At 46.5% G+C, this 22,338-nt stretch overlaps 1 protein-coding gene across 10 annotated transcripts in view; it reads left to right on the top strand.

Moving 5' to 3' along the window:
- TACC1 (transforming acidic coiled-coil containing protein 1) overlaps positions 1-22,338 on the top strand; it is a gene marked incomplete at its 5' end in the record, with an annotated part of 90,402 nt that overhangs the window by 54,003 nt on the left and 14,061 nt on the right. For 2 of the 10 annotated variants that reach the window (XM_079726561.1, XM_079726563.1), the window contains 4 exons: positions 10,335-11,427; positions 15,174-15,234; positions 17,408-17,528; positions 20,560-20,612. In XM_079726561.1, coding sequence (XP_079582687.1) covers positions 10,335-11,427; positions 15,174-15,234; positions 17,408-17,528; positions 20,560-20,612 — 1,328 coding nt within the window. Of the gene's footprint in view, positions 1-10,334; positions 11,428-13,889; positions 13,926-15,173; positions 15,235-17,407; positions 17,616-20,559; positions 20,613-22,338 lie in introns of all 10 variants that reach the window. The other 8 variants (XM_079726560.1, XM_079726562.1, XM_079726558.1 and 5 more) reach the window with 6 other exon arrangements.

Raw genomic sequence — 22,338 nt, 5'->3', positions numbered from 1 at the left:
TTCAGTCCTAGTCTGACAGTAACTACCCAGAGTTAGTGTCAGACTCCAGAGATTTAAGGGCTCAGTCCCTCAAGGCTGCCCTCACCTGAGGTGCCAGGTGCATCCCAGGTCCCACACTTCTGTCCAACTTGGCTACAGATTTGGGGGATCCCACAACCCCTCTCAGCTTCTCTACTACAGTGACTCACAGAACTCAGGAAAATACGTTTACTGCTTTATTGTAAAGGATGCAACTCAGGAACAGCCGAATGGAAGAGATGCAGGGGGCCGGGTACGTCCTGTCCAGGCCTGTCACCCCTCCAGCACCTCTGTGGGTTCACCAACCTGGGAGCCCCGTGAATCTCACTGTTGAAGACTTTTTATAACCCGACTGATCTCCAGCCCCTGAACGTTCCCACCCTCTAACCACGAGTTGGGTCTTTCTGGTGACCAGCCCCATCTGGACGCTATCTGGGACCCGCACCCTGAGACACCTCATTAAACGCAGGTGTGATCAAAAGGGGCTTGTTATCAATAACAGGACACTCGTGTCACCCAGGAAAATTCTGGGGGTTTTAGGAGCTCTGTGCCAGGAACCTTGGACAAAGGCCATTTTTATTGTATCACATCTTCTAGTATGAAGATACGTACGTGAAAATCTTCACCCAGCAATAATTATAATGACAAAGAAATTTGAAAACCCTCAAAAATTATGTGACATGTAGCGTGACTTCAGTGCTTCTGTCATTAGTTTAACCAGTGAATGGATCTTTTAGGCTGGAAGGTGGGGGAGGGGTGCTGCTAAGTGTGAAGGAGAAACACGAAGCAGCAGAGGTGAGTGCAGGTGCCCACGCGCCTGCTCCGAGCTGTCCCAAGTTTGCTGTTTGCATTCGCTTCATTTTTGAAGTTGCTGTTCTCAGGACACCAGAAGGCTTAACGACACTGAGACTTCTCTCCAGGGGGAAATGGTTAAGTACATACGGCCGTGGAGTTGTGTGATTCAGGTGTTTCATGGCACCCCCTAGAAACCTGCTTTGTCCAGTAAGGTAGCCTCTCGCCACCCATGCCTGTTTAACCAAAATCGAATGAAATTGAACGTTCAGTTCCTCCGTCACACTGTCACATTGCAAGTTCTCAGTAGCCACAAAGAACTGGTGGCTGTCTTATCACACAGCTCAGATGATAGGACGTTCTCATCCTGATAGAAAGTTCCATTGGACAGCACAGCCCTCAGTCCCACTCTGCATGTTAGAATCATCTTTTTTTTTTTTTTTTTTTTTTTTTTTTGCGGTACGCGGGCCTCTCACTGTTGTGGCCTCTCCCGTTGCGGAGCACAGGCTCCGGACGCGCAGGCTCAGCGGCCATGGCTCACGGGCCCAGCCGCTCCGCAGCATGTGGGATCTTCCCGGACCAGGGCACGAACCCATGTCCCCTGCATTGGCAGGCGGACTCTCAACCACTGCGCCACCAAGGAAGCCCTAGAATCATCTTTTTAAAAGTGCCTGGGCCCCTCACCGGACCAACTAAATGAGGGGGCTCTGGGCTAACACCCAAGGATCTATTTGTTTCAGAGCTCCCTAAGTGATTTGATTCAGGGGCATTTTCAAATCACTGCACTAGGTGCATCCGTTTCCACCACAGGAATATCTGTCTTTCCATCTTTCTGTCAGGCACTCCTGCATCCTCCACCACTGCACAGCCAGCATACCTCATGCTCTTTTCCTACAGCCTGTGTTGTTCCATTTCTGTCTTAAACCATCTGCCGTTTGCTTGCCAATTTTACACTTGCTGATGCAGCCAGACTTTGATTACGCTTTCTGCTTCGCTTCTTGGAGAAATGTTTTGTCTGGTTGCGTTGTGCACCAGCATTGTGTTAAGTTACCTCTTACCCTTCTTTGACAGGCTATGTCTGTAGGTCATTTTCTGAAACCAAGTTTGGAAAGTGGTCAAGTGCATCAAGGTACTGGCTTGGGTGGGATCACAGGGGATTGGGGCTTCTGTTCCTCTGCGTTGTGCTTGGGGGCGGGAGGCAAAAGGGTGCCTGGGAAGAAAGGGAACTTGTCTTGAACTTTCTAGAAATAGGTATCGTTGTACGTAGCTTTGGAAAATCATCGAAATAATATTCATTGTAGACACAAAGTAGAAAATCTAGATAAGCAAATAAGAGAAAAAGAAAAAGAAAACAGACATAGTCCCAATTCAAGGGATGAGGTGTTAAAAAAAATTCATGTACATCGTTCCAGAGTTTTTTCTAGATATTGTTTTTTTATTCTTATGAAAAATCTAGGCATACAGTAGAGTATAATGAATCTCCATATGCATATTACCCAGTTATAGCAATCAACATTTTGGCATGTTTGCTTCTTTTTTTTGAAGTATTTATGAGACGTGTTCCCTAAATATTTAAGTGTGCATCTCTAAAACATAAGGACATTTTTCCTGTTAACCATAAGACCATAATCATAACTAATAAAATTAACCTAATTAATGTTATCTAACCCAGGCCATGTTTAATCAGGCTTCCCCAGTTCTCCTCAGAACGTCTTTAACATTGGACCCAAGCAAAATCACATATTGCATTTGGTAGAATTATGTCTTTTTGGTCTGTTTTAATGTATTAATCGATTCCCTCCATTCCCACACCATTTTTTTTTCCTACCGCATTTTGTTTGACAAGAGGGCCATTTTCTGTATGCTTGTCCCATCTTTTGGATTTATCTATTCCCTCATTTCCTGCAAACCGGACATTAGGTCTAAAAACCTGATTCAGGTTATGTATTTATTCTTTTTTTTAAAAAGTTTGAAGAGAATGAAGAGGGCCCATCCTTCCACTGTATGTGTGCCCACCACCCTCCTTTCCCCTTTTCTTGTTAGAAAACTCTAACGGTACAGAAAGCTTCTTTCCACTTTCCCCCCAGGCAGTCGGTCGGCGGTAATTTCCCCTTCCATCGTAAGGTTTGTGTCTTTATACGTCTAAACTGAAGAAGGTCTCATACCTTGCGCACGCTTCTCCCCCCTGCTCTTTCCACCTGACGTGTCTTGGAAACCCTCCCATTTCAGCACATACAAGTCTGCGTGTTGTTTGACACCCAGATATCAGTAGTATTCCTGTGTCAATGTCGCACATTAAATGATCTGTCAGTCCCCTGTGGTGCTTTGTAACAGCCCCCAAAGTGTGTGGGAACATCCTCACCCTCGTACATATGTGTGCTTGGCCCTCTTTGAGAGCATAATTAAAATAAACGCCTAGCCGAGGAAATCATGAGATAAGCACTTCCTGAAGGATTCCCCGATACGCTTTCCCACACGTGTGAGAGGGCCGACTGGCCCCCTTGCCTGGCCGCTGTTAACTGAGCATCATCAGTATTTTAATTTTTGCAAATCTGATGGGTTAAAAGCGGTATCCGGTTTATTAATTGTGTGAAAGCGAGTCTGTTTCAAATGTGTTTTGACCATTTTCTTTTTTTCTTTTTTTTTTTTTTGCGGTACGCGGGCCTCTCACTGTTGTGGCCTCTCCCGGTGCGGAGCACAGGCTCCGGACGCGCAGGCTCAGCGGCCATGGCTCACGGGCCCAGCCGCCCCGCAGCATGTGGGATCCTCCCAGACCGGGGCACGAGCCCGTGTCCTCTGCATCTGCAGGCGGACTCTCAACCACTGCGCCACCAGGGAAGCCCCATTTTCTTTTTTAAATTAATTAATTTATTTTTGGCTGCGTTGGGTGTTTGTTGCTGTGCGCGGGCTTTCTCTAGTTGCCATGAGCGGGGACTATTCATTGCGGTGGCTTCTCTTGTTGCGGAGCACGGGCTCTAGGCTTGTGGGCTTCAGTAGTTGTGGCACGCGGGCTCAGTAGTTGTGGCTCACGGGCTCTAGAGCACAGGCTCAGTAGTTGTGGCGCAGGGGCTTAGTTGCTCTGCAGCATGTGGGATCTTCCCAGACGAGGGCTCGAACCCGTGTCCCCTGCGTTGGCAGGTGGATCCTTAACCACTGCGCCAGCAGGGAAGCCCCTTGGCCATTTTTTTAAATTGCTTGCTTTTTATGAATGAACCGTAGAATTCATTCCTGACTTCAGTTGTTCAGTGGCAGGCACCAGGGACGGTGTCATTTTAAGTGGGAAATGGGGAGGAGGTTCATGGTCTGGTGGAGGCTCCACCATCTCTGACTCGTGAAGCCCCTGAGACGTGAGGTTCTCTGTGTACGTTTTCCTTAATTCTCCTTTGATTACGTGGGTTTTGTTACACGCTCCCTCCGAGGGAAGGTCGTTCCAGCATCTGGCCGTTACCAGAGGCCAGGGGCCCCTTTAAGCAGAGCTCCACGTGGAGCAGAGCGTGGAGAAGGGTCTGCGGGCTCAGGCCAGGTGTTGGCTGCCTCTTCACCTTACACTGCCCTCTGCCCAGCAGAGCCCAAGCCACCCTCCAGAGAAGGAAAGCATCCCCCCCAGGTCTGATTTCCCACGGGGTGGTCTGTCCAAGCGTCCCTCCCTTCCACACCAGTGCCCCGCCGGGGCCACGCCACCAGCTTTCACTGGACGTTTGGGGCCCCTTAGGGCCCAGCCATCCACCACCCTTCAGCCCCATCTCAGTGTCAATGGGTACGGAGCCCGTGACTGAATCCTGTTTAAACAGACGATTTAAATTTGTGTTTTGTTGCGTGTTCCCTCTCAGATGTTTAGTCCACACTTAAAATTGCTTAAAACAGCACTTGCTGCATTCCCTTGGAATGTTCTCAGAGGTGGCGAGCTTTGTTTTTTGATGTTAGGATTTTTTTCCCCCAGTAGCGTAAGAGTTTTTAAACCGCGGTGTGGTGATTGAGGGGGGATTGAAGTTGTAACTGTCAAGTAATGAGAGGAGCCCTTTGAGGCCCCTAAACGTGGTCCCAAAATACAGTCTTCCGCCTGGTGGTTTCTTTTCCTCTCTTTTTTAAAAAAAATAGTTATTTTTTTTAATTTTATTTTTAAAATTTATTTATTTTTGGTTGCGTTGCGGTGGCTTCTCTTGTTGTGGAGCACGGGCTCCAGGCGTGCGGGCTTCAGTAGCTGTGGCACGCGGGCTCTTGAGTGCCAGCTCAGTAGTTGTGGCACGTGGGCCCCGTTGCTCTGTGGCATGTGGGATCTTCCCGGACCAGGGCTCGAACCCGTGTCTCCTGCATTGGCAGGTGGACTCTCAACCACTGAGCCACCAGGGAAGTCCCTGCCCGGTGGTTTCTAAGGCCAGGCTTTGGAGAAGGCCATGGATTTTCTCCCCTGGAGAAGGCTCTAATGTAATTTTTCATTGAGTTTCTGGGGCTTCATGGACCCTCTGAAATTTATCTCAGAACCCTTCTTGCTGAATTATTGCAAAGACATTCATTTTCGTGTATTGGTTCAGAGATTTTTGTTTTAGCCTCAGAGTCAGGCCTTGCATCTTAGACTTGGATGTGAGATATACTGTTCAGATTTTGAGGTTAGAAGGAGGCCGGGGTGTGTGTGTGTGAGAGAGAGATACAGGAGGCCTGTTCAAATTTTGGCGGCTTTGTCATTTCACATGTCCAGTGTTTATTTGTGGGGTTTTTTTTTTTGTTTTTTGTTGTTTTGGGTTTTTTTGTTGTTGTTTGGCTGCACCGCAAGGCATGCAGGATCTTAGTTCCCTGACCAGGGATGGAACCCGCACCCCCTGCAGTGGAAGCATGGAGTCTTGACCACTGGACCACCAGGGAAGTCCCACATGTCCAGTATTTTAAAACCCATAAAAGAGGCCTCTTGTAGCTGAAGGAGAGGAAGTGATGGGCAAGTCTAAAAGGAGCTTGCAGACAACGTTTTGCCAAAAAGTTAAAATCTGAGGGGGGGAAATGTCAAGCATATTTGAGAAAAATGCCAAATCTGCAGTGTTAATATACCATGTTTTCCAAGTGGTTGCTGTTTTATCTCCTCTTAAATGAGGTTATCCACGTGGAAACAGCCAGCTGAGCAGGTTCTCGGTATATGTGAGCTGAATACATTTCTGAGTTTCAGAAATATTTTGTGTTCGTGGCATTTCCCTTCTGCTAAGGTTTTCATACACTTGTATTTTAACCCAGTATATTTTCAGCATACCAGAGTACAAAGCAGAAGGTCAAGCTGTTACCTCAGTCTTTAGAATTTTGGCATTCTGTGCCTTTTCTTTTACAAATATTATAAAGAAGGAGGGGAAAAATCTCTTTTTACAGGAGAATAGTCTAAAAAAAGCATATTAGGTATCTGTGTTAGAGCACCCATGCGTGCGTCACACAACGTTTTAGATCTAGCAGAGGCTGCTCGTTGAAAGGCAGAGTTTCATTAACAGCAGCAGATGTGGCAGAAGTGGAAATGTTGGTCTATTTTTGGATTTCCTCTGTGTTTGCTTTGAATTCATCTGCTAATCACCTCTCTGTGTTCACCAAGCCGCCAGGCAGTGCTGTGCTGGTCAGAACCATCCAAACTCAGTAGACTCAATCCAGGGAGAGCTTATCAGCGCCCTGGAGGAAGGTTTTGATGGAATGCAGGATTTGTGTAAAAGGGGAAGGATGACTTAGAGGGAGGTTAGTTACATAACAGCGCTCTCAGACGAGGACCGAGGTTAGAGCTCCTAACCAGAGCTGGCAGACATTTTGGGAATTTTACTTCTTACTGAAGGTTACCTGTGGTGCCATGCTTGCATTCAGCTTCTGTTGTAGGGCAGCCCTGGGTATGTGGGGTCTCCTGATATTGGCACACTTGCTGATGGAGAGTGTAAACGCAAATAAAATCTTACTCAGAGGTACCCTTTCCAGTTAGGTGAGGAGTTTGTTTTTTTTCCTTGTTTTACATTTTCACAAACTCCCCAGACTGGTTTATTTTTATTTTGGTTTTTTGGGGTTTTTTGGGGGGCCACGCCACGCGGCTTGCGGGATCTTAGTTCCCTGACCAGGGATCGAACCCAGGCCACAGCAGTGAAAGCGCCAGGCCCTAACCACGGGACCGCCAGGGAATTCCCCCAAACTGGTTTAAGTCAATGAGAAGTCCTCCTCCCACTCCTGCCCGTCAGTGCTTTCTCCTGGTGACTGAAGATGCTAGACCAGGGTAGGGCCTGCAGGGAGTGGGCATAGGACTGGGCAGGTTTACTGACCCGGTAGCTGGCCAGAGCTGGCCAAGAAATGCCTGGGCGGGGGTCTTCTGCTCAGGCTAGGGGGCCGAATTCAGGTGAAGGGTGCTCGTTCTCCTTCCCCCTTCCACTTGCTGGGTGGCACGCTTTAGGGTACAGCAGAGCTGCAGGTGTCCCCAGGTTGCCCGGCGGGCTCCTTTTCCATCCCTCGCTCCTCTGCAGCCGGTGGAGATGGAGGGGAAGGGAGAGGGTCTAGAGGAATGGGTGGAGGTGGAGGAAGGTGCCCTTTTCTCATGGAGGCGATGAGGGCAGAAATTGAAAGCTAGGAGAGAGTAAGCGAAGGGCGAAGGGTGACTCCATAGGTCTCCCCTCCGTCTCTGGGAGGTGTGGGATTGTTGGTGAAGGAATCAGGAAACGGAGACAAAAGTCCCAAGAGGGAACGGGCCGCTGGCTGGACACACTGTCCTCGCCTCACCCTTTCCCCTTAACTTATCACCAGCCTCTGGGAAGAACACAGGGGACTCGGGTATCAGTGCCCAGGGCTCCCACGTGGGAGACGGGCAGTAAATGTTTAGAAGTCAATGGCAGGGAGAGGTTGGGAGAGCAATTATGTAACCAAAGACAGTTTTTCTTTGATTGCCATCAGCTTCCAATGTCCTACGGTAGAAGCTGTGTGTGCCCAGTGCCCAGGTTAAATCATTGTCCCTATTTGCCCAGGTTTGTCCCCACCATGACCTTCTTTTTCTTTTGTTTTGCTGCTTTAGTATTTTTAAAGCAAGTTCCAGGTATCATGTCACAGATATTTCAGTGTGCATCTCTCAAATGTTTGGGCACTTTCCTATATAACTATGATGTGGTGATTAATAATACACTTTTAATTTACAAAGATGGTTAAACTTCAACTTTCATTTTAAATGAATCCTTTTTAGGTAACTTCTTTTTAGAGAAAAAAGATAATCAACCTCTATTTAAAATTTTAGAATAAAATATGCTAAGGCTCAAAGACGCCATGTAGGAGGGAGATACCTTACAGTTAAGTAGTATCCAGTGTGACTTCGAAGGTAGTCAGTCTCATGTACATCGTGGCTTCAGTTAGGTCAAGTACTAGTTGCAGCCCAGCTCTGTCTGCACGACTTATTTCCTACTCAGCATCTCTGCTTCAGGGTCCCAGACAGCTCTCGGTGTCCAGGGCCAACCTCCCCACCCCAGCCCGGCAGCCCCAAGCTCTTCGGCTGGTACCCCTGAATCTCGTTGAACAGTAATACCATCCTCTCATTCCACGAGCTGAACACGTACGAGTCATCTTTGATGCCTCCTTCTCCTTCAGTCCTACATCCAGCCTATCACCAAGCCTTATCGAATTTCACCTCATTTTCTCAGTTACTGTGCACTTCTCTTCCTGTCCATTAGCACCGCCCTAGTCGAAGCCCCAGAATAACATGCTAGTGGCTCTGTTTGTTCCATTTTGACCTCCTTCCACATTTCAACTGGAGAGAGCTGTTGAGAACGTAAGTCTGATTTCGATCCACCCCTGCTTCAGTGCCCTCTGTGGCTCACGTAAAATAAGCGGTAACTGTCTATACTTTGGTATAATTAAGATTGGATTGTATTCAACCGACTGATGCTAGGGTGTGAGCAGGTGTGCCCAGACCCAGCCTGGCTTCTAACTGAGCCTGTTGCATGTAGATTTTTGCAGCCCTGGGGTTTTGATGCTGTACTTTCACTGTTGCTTGTCTACCCTCCCGCCCACCATCAGCACAGAGAAACAGTCAATAACACCTGCATCACAGCTCAAATATGTGGAGAGAGAATAGAGAGTCTGTACACACACAAGTGAATTTGTCAGTACACTTTAAAACGTTCTTGTTAAAATTCTGTGTGAAATGCAGTTGTTTTAAATTTTTTTTATTTTGAAAGGTTTCAAGAGTATACGATAGAGAAAATAGTACAATGGAAACTCCTATATTCCCATCCCTGGATTCAACAGTTATCAAGATTTTGCCACATTTGCTTTCTCTTTTTAAAAAATATCCTTTTGAAGTATGTTAAATCCCAGGTATCATGCATTGAGAGCTTTTTTTAAAAATTACAGTATTAATAATAGTTAAATATATCTTTAAGAACAAGACATATTGGACATTGGTTAGAATATCTGAAGCATCTGTGCAGAATAGTTTGTAAACCACTGCCCAATTCCAGCCATAAAGGAATCGTGTAAAAAGATGTGTGAGTGCTTTAAAAAAACTCTCCCAGTGATGCTCAGTTCTTTGATCCTGGATTAGGATTGGGATTACCGTCAGGAAGTAGGATTAGATGGTCATCTCTGAGTTTCCCTTAAATCATGAGATACTATGATAATAACCAGTTTACTCAGTTTTTGCAGCTACTCTATTATCATTTCAGATATGTAAGTCGGGAAAGCACTATCTTAGTTTGTGCTTTAAAGAACTACCTTCATTTATACCTTCCTGATTGCAGTGTTTCTCCTTATAAAACCCCAATTAAAAAGGATCTTTCATTTTCACAAATGATTTGAGAAGATTCCTGGCCAGCTTAGAGATGAAGCTTCTAAAGAAGTAACTTTATTGTTTTATGATTTGTGTTTTAGTAAAATAAGGGCTGTTTGTTCATAAAGCCACTTTGCTATCTCTGCTTTTTCTCATTAGTTTTTTTATTTGGCTTTTTCCGTTTTTAAGTGTACAGAGAAGTTATTCTGAGCAGGCCATGATGAGTTTTTCATTTAATTTTAAAACAGTCCAGTTATTTAAACTCTATTCTGGGGAAGAGGGAATACTTAACATCCAGAGATTAAAACCCGCTTACTGCATAAAATCCGGACCCTGAAACTCTCAGGCAGTGCCTGGGAACCGTGTCCGTGCCAGGTGAGATCCCTGTACCTGAGTTGTCTGCATCCAAAGTTTCTTCCAGACCAGTTGTTTTAACCTGAGGAATTTTAACGTCATATTAATACGCTTCGCAGAGGGCCCATGATCTATTTAGCCATTTCCTAAATAGCTCTGTTTGGTATAATTATCATTTGTGTGACTTGGTTGTGTGACTTGGACAGCACACACACACCGTTTGGGCTGGGAAGATTCGCTTTAGAGTGTAGTACCAGCCGTCCGCCTTCAGGCCCCGCCGCCATCGTTGCGGAACCTTAGGGATGCTTCGTAAAAGCAAAGAGGGCAGAGCTTGCCGTTTGTGTGGCTTCAGCTAGTGGAGAATATTCACCAATGCTGAGAAGGTAATTTGTTAACAGACGGCTTTTGTGTTTTGTTTTAGACACACAAGAAGTGGACGAACAGCTGGTAGCAGAAGTGGTTGAAAAATGGTCGCCTGAGGCTGGTTCTAGACCCTCAGAAAACGAGGCAGCTCAGCACGCTACTGAGTCTTACTCAGTCAGGGGTTTCAGAGAAGAACCTGAACACGATGTGAGCAAAATCTCTGTCGTGAGGCCGTTTTCCGTAGAAACCAAGAATTCCACGGCGCCCCGGGGGCCGCCTGGCCCAGCAGCGGCTCATGGCTGCGGGGCCGCGGCCCTAGGCCAGGCCGGGCCCTGCCCCCGCGCGCCGGGCGCCGCCCAGGACCAGGCAATGACCGAGGGCTCCATGGGGGCCACGCTGGAGGCCTCGACGGAAGCCGACCCGGAGGCGGGGAGCCCGTGTCCGGAGCCCGGGGCCAGCAGAAGCAGGCTGCGGAAGCCCAGGCCTGTCCCCCCGAGGAAGAAGGCGGCAGGTGGCGAGGTCTCCGAAACCCACCCGGCCCCGGAGGGCGCGCGTCTTCCCCGGGCGGACCGCCAGTCCGGTCCCGACGGAGCGGCTGGGAACGCTGCCACCCCTGCCCTGCTAGGAGGTGACAGGAGCCAGAAGTGTCCCCCCGAGGTGAGGGAGACACCGTGTGCCCCCGGCGGTGACACCGGCGACTCAGGGGCTGAGCTGCCGGAGGCGGTGAGGAGCTCCCCTCTGAAACTGGAGTTTGACTTCACGGAAGACGTGGAGACTGTGGAGTCCAGGAAAGCCCTCCCGAGGAAACCCGGCCGGAAACCGGGCAGCAGGGTGATGCCCAAGGTTCAGAAAGACGGCGCCGGGGAGCCAGCAGGTGCCCCGGGGGCAGGGGCGTCCTCAGAGCCGGGTCCCCGCCCGTGTCCCGGGGAGAGCCCCGACTTCGGGCCCTTTGGGGGCCACTCCCCGCTGCAGCGCTCGCCCCTGCTCTCGGCTCAGGGCTCCTACCGCTTTGACCCAGATCACTTTGACGAATCCATGGATCCCTTTAAACCCGCTATGACTTTAACGAGCAGTGACTTTGGTTCTCCCGCCGGTAGTCATATTAGTGAAATCTTAGAATCACCCAAGAAGGCAAAGTCGCGTTTGATAACGTGAGTGAGACGGGCGTGGGCCTTGTGTTCTGTGTCCTCTCTGTGAAGTTTGGCGGCCACTGCTTTTGGTTTGGGTGAAGGTGCCCCGGGGCAGACGCAAAGCTTGTATCCTCAGACTGCAGTCTTCACTGTTTTGCCTAACTCTGGTGTGGAATCAGAGATACCTGAGGTTTCCGTTTTAGATGTCTGCCTTGCTTCTGAATCCTCAGTTTATTCAGCTGAGTTCTTTTTCCCCCCACGTTGGGTACTTTTTTCCTATTAAAAAAAAAAAAGAATGTCATGGGCTAGGCAGGTAGAGCTTTGATGGTTTTCAGAAGTCCTATCTGAGCTGTCGGGAATCATTTTATATACAGAATTCAGGTGTCAGTGCTAGCCACCTTCTTCAGCTTCTCTATGGATGAAACAAGAATCCCAGGGCTGCAGGTAAACTGTGTAGTATCAGTAACACGTGGAAAAGGGTCTTACAGAAGTCTTTTCACTTGAACAGAAAGCTGTGATTTTTGTTGGAAACAAACCTACCACTAAAAGTTAGAATTCTTATGTCTCCTGGTAAAGCTTCTGGCTCTTTCAGAAAGGAGGTGAGTTTCCAAAAAGAATCAAGACTATTTTAAACAATTGCCTAAATCTCACTAAATTAGGCTGTTAGTCTTCGTTGTGTGAGATCCCTCTCCCCACCAACCCCCCTTCTCCCGGGAAATCTGGAGCCACTTTTGCAAGGTCCTTGGAGTTCTCTCGGAGTGGTCACCCCCAGGCCATAATTCCACGTCACATTTCAGTTTAAACTTGATACAGGGTGACCTTATCACAAAACTTGAGTCGATGACAATCTGTTGGTATCTTTATGACCCTGTGACATTTTACTAAGAATTAGATATAAAGAAGGGCCAATGGGGAATTCCCTGGCGGTCCAGTGGTTAGGACTTGGCGCTTTCACTCTTTCACTGCTGTGGCCCAGGTTTGATCCCTGGTCAGGGAACTAAGATCCCACAAGACGTATGGTGTGGCCAAATTAAATAAATAAAGTATTAAAAAAAAAAACAGGGCCAGTGACATGGTGGATGAAATATGAAAAGGGAGGGTGAGAAGAAGTACCACGTTTCTCATTGTCACCACAGTTGTATTGGCGAAATGCTTTTCAGCATTAATGTGACGTAAAGAAGAACACTAGATGGTGTGGTGATTGACACCAGAGAAAAAGGGTTAAAGAGCAGAAAGTATGAGGACCAAGAAGCTTGAGCACTGCAGGAACGGATTCTTCAGCAGCTCCAGAATATTTCCCAGGACATCTAAAGGGAATAAAATGTCATTAATAGTTCTTGATCTGTTCTTTGATTATAGACACACAGTTAAATGGTTGCTGAAAAATATTATTGATCAGGTGACCTCAAGGTGCTCTTCTGTGGTTCAGGTTAGTTACCTGTGTCTAGACAATGCCCGGGGGACACGATGGCCAGGTCTTTGCCTGGGTTCTTCCTAACCTGGGGTCCCCTAAATATGGGCAGCCCTGCCTATCAGGGTTGATAAGGGGTCATTGGGAGCCTCCCTTTCAGTTGCGTGTTGAAGGTGTGTAGCCAGTGCATTCATGTTACATGAGACTAAAGTGGGACCAAAGGGAGGGAAGTTTATCCTACATCTTGTTTTCAGTAGCAAGAAGCACCCTCTCCCAGCCCTACCACCCTCACCTGCTAGCATTTTCCTCCTGTTCTGTTTGTTTTTTTTGTTTGTTTTTTTTTGGCGGTACGCGGGCCTCTCACTGTTGTGGCCTCTCCCGTTGCGGAGCACAGGCTCCGGACGCGCAGGCTCAGCAGCCACGGCCCACGAGCCCAGCCGCTCCGCGGCATGTGGGATCTTCCCCGACCGGGGCACGAACCCGTGTCCCCTGCATCGGCAGGCAGACTCTCAACCACTGCGCCACCAAGGAAGCCCTTGTGTGACTTCTTAAAAGATGACATAATTGGCATCTCAGATCCTTCTTCTGTAAAATAGAGACATCATCCTATGATTGGGATTTTTGTGGGTCGAATAGGATAAATTATGTAAAATCACTTGGAGTTTCTCAGTAATATACACCTACTGGAGATATAAGCAGATACATTTTCAATTATATTTTCATTCATGCATTGATAGCCTTTAATCTGGATGACTAGACATTTAAGTGTAAACATACTCGGCAGTAATGCATTTTTTTTACATTTACAAATATTTGAAAGTTTACTTTTCGTCCATAAATCTGACCGTGTGACATTTCCGAGTGTTTCTACCACTCTCTTACTACTGAGAATCGTTCACTCACCAGTGGTAACATCCATGAGTATGACATTTTTAATTCATGTCTCACCTCATAGAAAGAACTTTGCAGCCTTTATGTCTGCCAGACTAGAGATAAATATTCCAGGCCTTACATGATTTTTTTTCTCCATCTGTCTGTCTCTTTCCCGTCTCTACTTTTGTTGGTGCATCAGGACTACTGAACAAGTGAAATTTCTCTGTTTTCTGTTGTAAGTACTCCTGTTTCTGGCTCTCCGTGGGGCCCTTGGCAATTCCTCCCCTACCCTCCCCGGACCATCTCTCCATAGCATGTTGGCTTCCCTTTCTGAGTTGGATCTTCTGATGATCTTTTGCATTTCATTTGCCACTTCCTGAGCCAGCTTATTAGCCTTGCCATCTGTACCCAAAGGCTTGGAGATGGGCCCTCCCACCTCAGGTGCGAGAGCTTGTGTCCCCGGCTTGACACACGCCTCGTGCGGCGCTGTGATGCTGTGTGCTGGCTTGGCCCTACTCATCCCCGCAGCAGCTTGAGGAACTGCTCTGCTGTTTCATGTCAGGAACAACGGACTTTTTTGAAAGGATAAGGCTGCCGCCTCGGAGCAGGGAATACATTTTACCGAGTCAGCTCCGCCTGAGTTTGGTGGCAGGGGTGACACTCGGGCGTTAGGGAAGACAAGCAGACACTACCGAGGTGGTGGTCCCTCTTCTGGTAGCCATGCGGGTCTTTGTTTTTGCCCCGCAAAAGGAGAAGAACTTGCAGTTTTGGTTGGGCGTGGGGTGTGGTCAGAGCGGCGGTGCTGGAAATTCTAAGTTCATTACAACAGAACAGAATCTGGATAGTCTTCAGATCGCAAATCGCGTGCTAGTTTAAACAAAGCGGGCGGTGTGAGCTTCCCCAGTTCCGGCCGTGACGTTCGTTTTCCATCTCACTACCTAAGAGGAATGGTAACAGTTTGCTCAGACATTTTTATTTTCGTCCTTTCTGTTGCCCACAGTCCTCCTCTGTGAGCACACAGGTCTGGAGCTGTCTTCCCAGACTTCTGTGGCTTTTAGCGCAATAAAGAATTTTTAAAGAATGTGGTCCGGCGTGGTAATTTTTCTGGTGACTATCAAAGCCAAGTGAGCGCGGATCAGATGACCCGACCGTCTCCAGGTACTGGGGCTGCTCTCGGAAAAGCTGTTGGTGGCTGCTGGCGTGCAGTTACAAGCCGTAGGGGCCCTAGTGCTGGTGTTGAGCTTCCCGCAGAAGCAAGTGAGGAGGTCACTGAGTTACAGTTCTTTGCTTGCCCTGCCTCCCGGGAGAGGATTCAGAGGCGGGAAGGTGTTTGTTCCCGTCTCTGACGCGTGGAAGTGTGACTCGCGTGGGGCTGTGCGCTTTGGCTTGTGTCTGCACACACCGCTGTCTGCACCATCTCACAGCTTGGAGGTTGTCAGTGTGATTCCAAACCGGCCCGGTGTTCTGTGTGTTTTTTTCCCAGGAGTGGCTGTAAGGTGAAGAAATACGAAGCCCAGTCTCTTGCTTTGGATGGGTGTTCTCAGGTAAGTCTGTGTTCCCCATCAGGGTGGCGATTAATGAAGATTTTCCAGTGGGGATCTGAGTACTCAGCTTTAAGGAAACCAATTCCCAAATCCTTGACTTCCTAAGCTGATCTGAGAAAGGGCTCTGAAGATAAGGGAACCGTTACTTCACAGCTACCCTTTTCCCACTTTTTTCTGATAAAGTTCCCTCTCACCCGTTCTCAAACTTACTAGGGTGCATCACCACTCGGTGTGAAACCTCTGGGCACCAAAGGGGGGATTTGAAATACTGGTGTAAGTTATAAGAAAGTGATTGACTCCAGTGACTGGATAATATATTTTTAAAGTCAGATGGTTTTCCAGTTATTGCTTTTAACAAGTTAGGAGAACCTGAATTTTCAGCTGATTATTAAAAATAATTTTTGACACAGTGATATATGTCAATTATATCTCAATTAAAAAGATAATTATTTGGACTTCCCTGGTGGTCCAGTGGTTAGGACTCCACGCTTCCACTGCAGGGGGCTCGGGCTCGATCCCTGGTCGAGGAATTAAGATCCCCCAGGCAGCACGACATGGCCCAAAAGGAAAAAGAAAAAAAGTAATTATTGATGATAGAATTTTTTGGAACATAATTTGGAAAGGAGTTCAAAGAAAGACATTTCTATTACAAACTTCCTTCTGTTTCACCTATTTATTTGTATTAGTAAGGCTTCTGGCTTCTTGATTATAATTATAAAAATGGAAAACAGGAATCAAATTGATGCTGACCTTTGTTTCATTCTAGCAATAAATATTTGTCCATGACTATATAATTAATTGGGAAACACACACACACACACACACACACACACACACAAACAAGCAAAAGAAAACCCGGACCCATTTGATTGCAATGAAGTCCTTTTTTTTTCCTTTTTAAAACTTTATTCCAGCGTAACCATGATTACAGAAATACAGTCATTGCATTTTAAGTTTAACTTATCTTACACAATTTGGACCAAAAACTTGGTACGTGGTTTAAGATTAAAAAAAAAATTTGTAATTTGATTTATTCTTCATCTATTACAAATGTATGAAGTATCCACCTTCAAATGCTGCTAAAGCAGGCAGCAAGAACTATGAAAAATTTACCTTTGATTTGCTTCAGAAAAATAACACATACTGCATCGTAAAAGTTTTTTTAAATTGGTGCAACAAAATATTGCAATCGATTTCCATTTTTTTTAATTTTTCTTTTGTGTTTGATTGTACTTACCAAACATTGTAATACTTTTAGAATAAATTGTGCGTTTGTAATTGTAGTGATAACTCTCCAGAAGAAAAAATGTTAACACTTAGAGACTTATGGTTGTAAAAAAAGGTTTAAAAAATTTTTTTAAACAAATGTAATAGGAGAACTTTAAAAAACTTGAAAGCAAATGCATTTCTTTGGGATAATTTCTTGATGGGCATAGGGAGGAAATACAAATTCAGAGAGGAAAAGGAATGATGTAAATTTCTGACTATTAAAGGGCTTATTCATGTTCGATATTATACGGATGGTAAAGTATCAAATCACTAGAGTAACTAAATTGAATTAATAAGCCAAGTCAGTATTTAAAATATAATAAAATTTTTTCTTTTCTTTTGTATCTGTGTGAGAGGATGGATGTTCTCCAAACTTGCTGTGATAATTTCATGATGTATGTAAGTCATATCATTATGCTGTACCTCTTATCTCTCCTTCCAGTTTTATCTCAATAAAACTGGAAGGAGAGATAAGTAAACAAGCAAACAAATAAATAATATGTAGCAGATATTATAGCCTTTTTGACTACTTAAGCTCATAGTGAAAGGTTTTTAGATGTCACCTGAAAATACAGTGGGGTGCATAAATTTTCCAGAAAAGTCTAGGATCTATCTATATGAGCAAAATGTATGAAAACTATTTTCTTCAGCCACTTAAACTTCTTGCTTATAAATTTAGGCTAGAAAAGCTTAATTTTTTAAACCTCAGGTGTGAATTACAGAAGGTAGGCCCTAGAAAATACAACCTTCCATGGCTGAGGGGCTGCAGCTTCTTCCTTGGTTGGTACCCAGATTCGTGGAGAACATCCATATGGAATGGCAGCTGCTTTGCTCTTCCTGAGATGTCGCTTTCCCCACTGCTTGCCCTCCTAAATGGTAGCATCTCATCTGTTGCCTTTCCCAGGATGAAGGAGCAGTGATCTCCCAGATTTCAGACATTTCTAACAGGGATGGCCATGCTACCGACGAGGAGAAGCTGGCGTCCACGTCATCTGGTCAGAAACCCATTGGGGCCGAGGGGAAAGGTGAGCCAGAGGACGACCTGGAGTACTTTGAATGTTCCAATGTTCCCGTGTCTGCCATAAATCATACGTTTTCATCCTCAGAAGCAGGTATGGAAGCAAATCTTCATCTTTCTTACGTACATAAGCATAGAAATGCCTGGAAGCCCAGGGCAGGAGACACTTTAAAGAGATTAGAGAACGGGTCCCTTGATGGATAGGTTTAGGCTGCTGGTCTGTGCTTTGCTTCTTTGCCTGGAGAAGAGACACAAAAGGGTGTCAGTGGAGCGCCAGGGACGTATGGATCCGAGTGGCAGGATGTACGGAGACACTGATGTATCAGACTGCTTGAATTCTTTCCTGATTATTTCAGTCTGGCCACATCTTCACGTGTAGTGACCTGGAACCATGTTGGGATTATTGGGCTCCTGGTTTCCCTTAGAGAAATAATAATGACTGGGGCTTCCCTGGTGGCGCAATGGTTGAGAGTCCGCCTGCCGATGCAGGGGACACGGATTCGTGCCCCGGTCTGGGAAGATCCCACATGCCGCGGAGCGGCTGGGCCCGTGAGCCATGGCCGCTGGGCCTGCGCGTCCGGAGCCTGTGCTCTGTGGCGGGAGAGGCCACAACAGTGAGAGGCCCGTGTACTGCAAAAAAAAAAAAAAAGAAAGAAAGAAATAATAACGACTAACAGGTATAGTTGCTTCCACATGCAGGCACTGTTCTAAGTGTTTTACGTGTAGTAACTCATGTCTCCTCACTAGGTAGCGTTCTTTTTTTTGTTTTTTTGTTTTTGTTTCTTTTTAAATTGATGTACAGTTGATTTACAGTGTTGTCTTAGTTTCAGGTGTACAGCTACCTGATTCAGTTACATATGTTTTTTCAGATTCTTTTCCATTATAGGTTATTACAAGATATTGAATATAGCTCCCTGTGCCATACAGTAGCTCCTTGTTTTTTATCTGTTTTATATTAGGCAGCATTCTTTTCCCCATTATCAGAGAGGGAAAGTGAGACAGAAGTTAAGGATCTCGGCCACGGTCTCCTGTCTAGTAAGTGGTGGACTAGGGTCCGAGTTCCCAGCAGTCTTGGCTCCACGGTCTTTTAACCACAAGGCTAACGTGTGAAGAGATGGTTTTCATTACCCTCAACTATTGTAAATTTTCCTGCTTGCAGACATGGTGGATTGAAAATGACTGGTGCTTCTTCATGTTCTCATAAGCGCCTAGACCAACCTGTGCTGAAGCTTAGTGCTGTTTTCCTCTTTAGAACATTCTAAATCCGAGGCCGTTTTCCAGGTCCCAGGTTGTATCTGTGGCCTTAACCTTCATCGTGAAGCACTTGGCACCGTGTTCCTGACTTCATTAAACGTTATGGGAAACTCAGGTCTTTAGCAACATAGTTCAATGTGGAGCTTTTATACTTAGAATTTAAAAAATAATGATCTATCATCAAACCAGAGAAGCAGGTGGAAATCTGGACTTTGTGAGAGTTATCTCCCCACCTACCCAGGTCTGTTTCCCGTCTGTAAAATAAACATTCCAGACACTGTTCCACGTTTCCTCCCAGGCCTCTTTTCTGCTCTGATGTTTTCTCCAAAGACCCCATCTGCCATTTCCTTTTATGCCCCTTTACCCATTACACAGGCTTTACCCTTAGGACTCTCATACCTACACTTATTTCTTGTATATGAAGTGCCTTTCTTCACCATTGTCCTGTAGAGATTCTGCCCATCCTTGCTGGCCTGTCTCACAAAGGTCACTTGGCTCCCACTACATTTCTTCATACGTTCCATGTATTAGTTATGGAAGATTATCTTTTATGGAAGGTTATCTTTTATGGAAGGTTATCTTTTATGGAAGGTTATCTTTGATAAACTTCTTGGGGTTAAGGACTGTGAGTGATTCATCTTCGATTTTCCCCTAGTGCGGGTCCATGGTCCATGTTTGTCGAATTACATCCTTCCTCACTAGGAGGAAATTCCTTTGGCAGAAACTTCGTGAGCTGGGGTTCTGCTAACGGAACAGCTCCCGTTAACACTGTTCGTAACTGATTAGCCACATCGTGGGAGCGAGCAGGGGCCCTGGTCGTGTGGGGTGGGAGGGTGTGGAGGTGGGATGGGTGAGCTGTGTCCTGGGATATCACCTTCGGCCTGGGTCTTGATAGATAAATACAAAGATGCGCCCCAAGGAGTCTCTCACAGGAATGGGAAGGAACCTGCCACACAGGTAAAATGCCCAGTAGCTGTCCGTGAGTACAGGGCAAGTGGGAACCTGGGGTCGTCCTGAGGAATTGGGGCTTTGTCAGTATAGAGGAGCCACTGAAGGTTTATAAGCGAAGTAGTGATGGTCACATTTGTGTTCTCAATCATTCACTCTCGACAGTGCACTAAAGTAGTAATTTGCGATTGCAGGTGGAGGACTGTAGCTTTAGCATTTTATGTGCTTTTACATATTTAAAAATCTTCTTCAATGAGTGCATGTTCCTTTGATCAGAAAAAGCATTGTGTTGGTTTTTTGTACGCATGGACTCTGGTGGTAGAGCGAAGCCGAGGAAACCAGCTTGAAGGGCGTGGGGAGGATAATGAATTTAGTGTTCAGGCATTGAAATTTAGAGGTTTTTGTTTTATCTGCTACATTAATTCCACTGACATACCCTTCAGGGCTGGAATTCAGATTCACTCCAACTTGGTAATAAAATAGCTTTCAGCGTTAACGGTTTCTCCTCTTTCTGAAATGACCCCGTGGTTAGTCCAACTCACTTGCAAAACTTTTCATGGACACAAGGGGGCAGCCTTGCCGTTCTCACCACCTGAGGACGTGCCTCCGTCTAAGGCTGACCGACCGTAAGCTCCTCTTTCCTCTGGATGTTTTGGACCCTGAACACAGACAGCTCAGTGGTCAGCAGAATGTAGCCCGTCTTCGGAGATCTTGAGATGCTGTTCAGGGGCCCATAGATGTCCTTCCGGGCCTGCGCTGGGGTCTCCCAGAGTGGTTCAGTGGGAAGGAAAGGCACAACCTCTTGGGATGACTCTAAAAATGACTCTGTGTTTTAGGTACTGAGAAGGAGGCGTGCCAGCAGATGGAGAAGGATGGACCTGCCGTGCCCGTGAGTCCCCAGGCTCGTGCGGGAGGGGTGTGAGCGCGGGGGGTGTTCAGTGTTTGTTTTGAAGCCCATGTTAACTCAGTAATTAAATTCTAGTCTGTGTCTGGTGATGGACATGAGATAAAAATAAAGCACAGCTCCTTCACTTGAGGCGTCTCGGAGGGTGACCACTAGTACTTGGACCTGTAGCTGGACGTCCTGAGATGTCCTCCAAGTGTAAAGTGCAACCAGCCTTTGACAACTTAGCACAGAAAAGAAGGGAAAATAAAATGTCTCTAACTTTTTATACTGATAACATGTTGATGTTTTGGATCTATTGGGTTAACGAAACGATATTATTAAAATTAATTTCACCTGTTTCTTTTTACCCTTTAAATGTGGCTACTGAGAATTTTTAAATTACATATGGCTTATGTTGTATTTCTTTTGAGCAGCCCCGGTTGTAGACTACAAAATGGAAACCAGGGTTACCCTGTGGTGAATGTTACACCAGGATGTGTCCCCAGGACTGGGGGCACCAGGGCTGACCCACCGCGCAGCAGGTGTCAGGAAGGCTGGATTTGAGCTAATTAAAAACAATTTCTTTTCTTTTTAACTTTTAGGCTTACAAAAATAGTACAAAGAATTCCTATAACTCTTGCACCCACGCTCAAACTTTAACCTCTTCTGTAATCAGAATCAGTAAACGCTGGTACAGTATTATTGCCTGGTCTGTAAACCGTATCCAGGTCTTACCAGCTACCCCCACTAGTGTCCTTTCTCTGGCACAGGATCCAAGGTAGGACCTCACAAGGCGTTCAGTGCCCGTGTTCTCAGTCTCCTTTAACCTGTGACAGTTCCTCAGTCTGTGTCCTTCCGGACCTTGGCTCTTTTCATTCAAGAGTGCTGGTTAGTTGTTTTGTAGAATATCTTTCAATTTGGGCTCGTCGAGTGTTTCCTCATGATTAAATTCAGTTTACGCATTTTTGGCACAAGTGCATCAGAAGTGACCTCATGGGTATCGGTGCATCCCATTATTGGTGGAATTAACTGATCATGTGGTTAAGGTGGGGTCTTCTGGGTTCCTCACTTGAACTAAGTTTTAAAGGAAGAAAGGGGTTTGCCAGGTAGATAAGGCAATGAAGGGTGTTCTGGGCAGGAGAGTTGTACTGTGCAAAGACATGGGCTTTATAAGGAGTTGTAGGGACGAATAATCTCACGTGATCGGAGGATACTGTGCATCTGGTAGGTGAGAGCCAGGCCACTGGGGCCCTAGACATCGTGCCGGGAGGCTTGGAATTCATGGAAACGCAGCAGAGAACTCTCCTGGGGGTTGAAGTAGGGAGCCTCATGATCGGTAGTAAATCAGAGGATGGGATGGAGGCTGGGACTTAGCAGGTAGAACCATCACTCCTTGGTGGCTTCCGGGGTGTACGTGGTGGCTGAGGTGGAGGTTGGAGAAAGTCGCTGAAGGCCATCGAGGTTTTCGCCTTGAACATCTGAGTGGTCAGTGTTGCTGATAACCAAGCCCAGAGGGGCCTCGTCTCGACAGGTGGCACTGCTGTCCACCTCGTTGTCTAAGCCACAACCCTGGGGTCCTGTTGGACTCCCCCGTCCTCTGTATTCCCACACGTAGGGTCTGTGGTTTCCACGTCCAGAAAGCAGCTGTTGTAAATCCGTCTACTTTTGTCGAGCCCATGGCCACCACCAGTCTTTGTAAGCCTGGTGGCAGTCTCCTAATGAATCTCCC

This window comes from Hyperoodon ampullatus (genome assembly GCF_949752795.1).
Source record: "Hyperoodon ampullatus genome assembly, chromosome: 20".
NCBI lineage: Eukaryota > Metazoa > Chordata > Mammalia > Artiodactyla > Ziphiidae > Hyperoodon > Hyperoodon ampullatus.
This window is presented reverse-complemented; position numbering and strand designations above follow the sequence as displayed.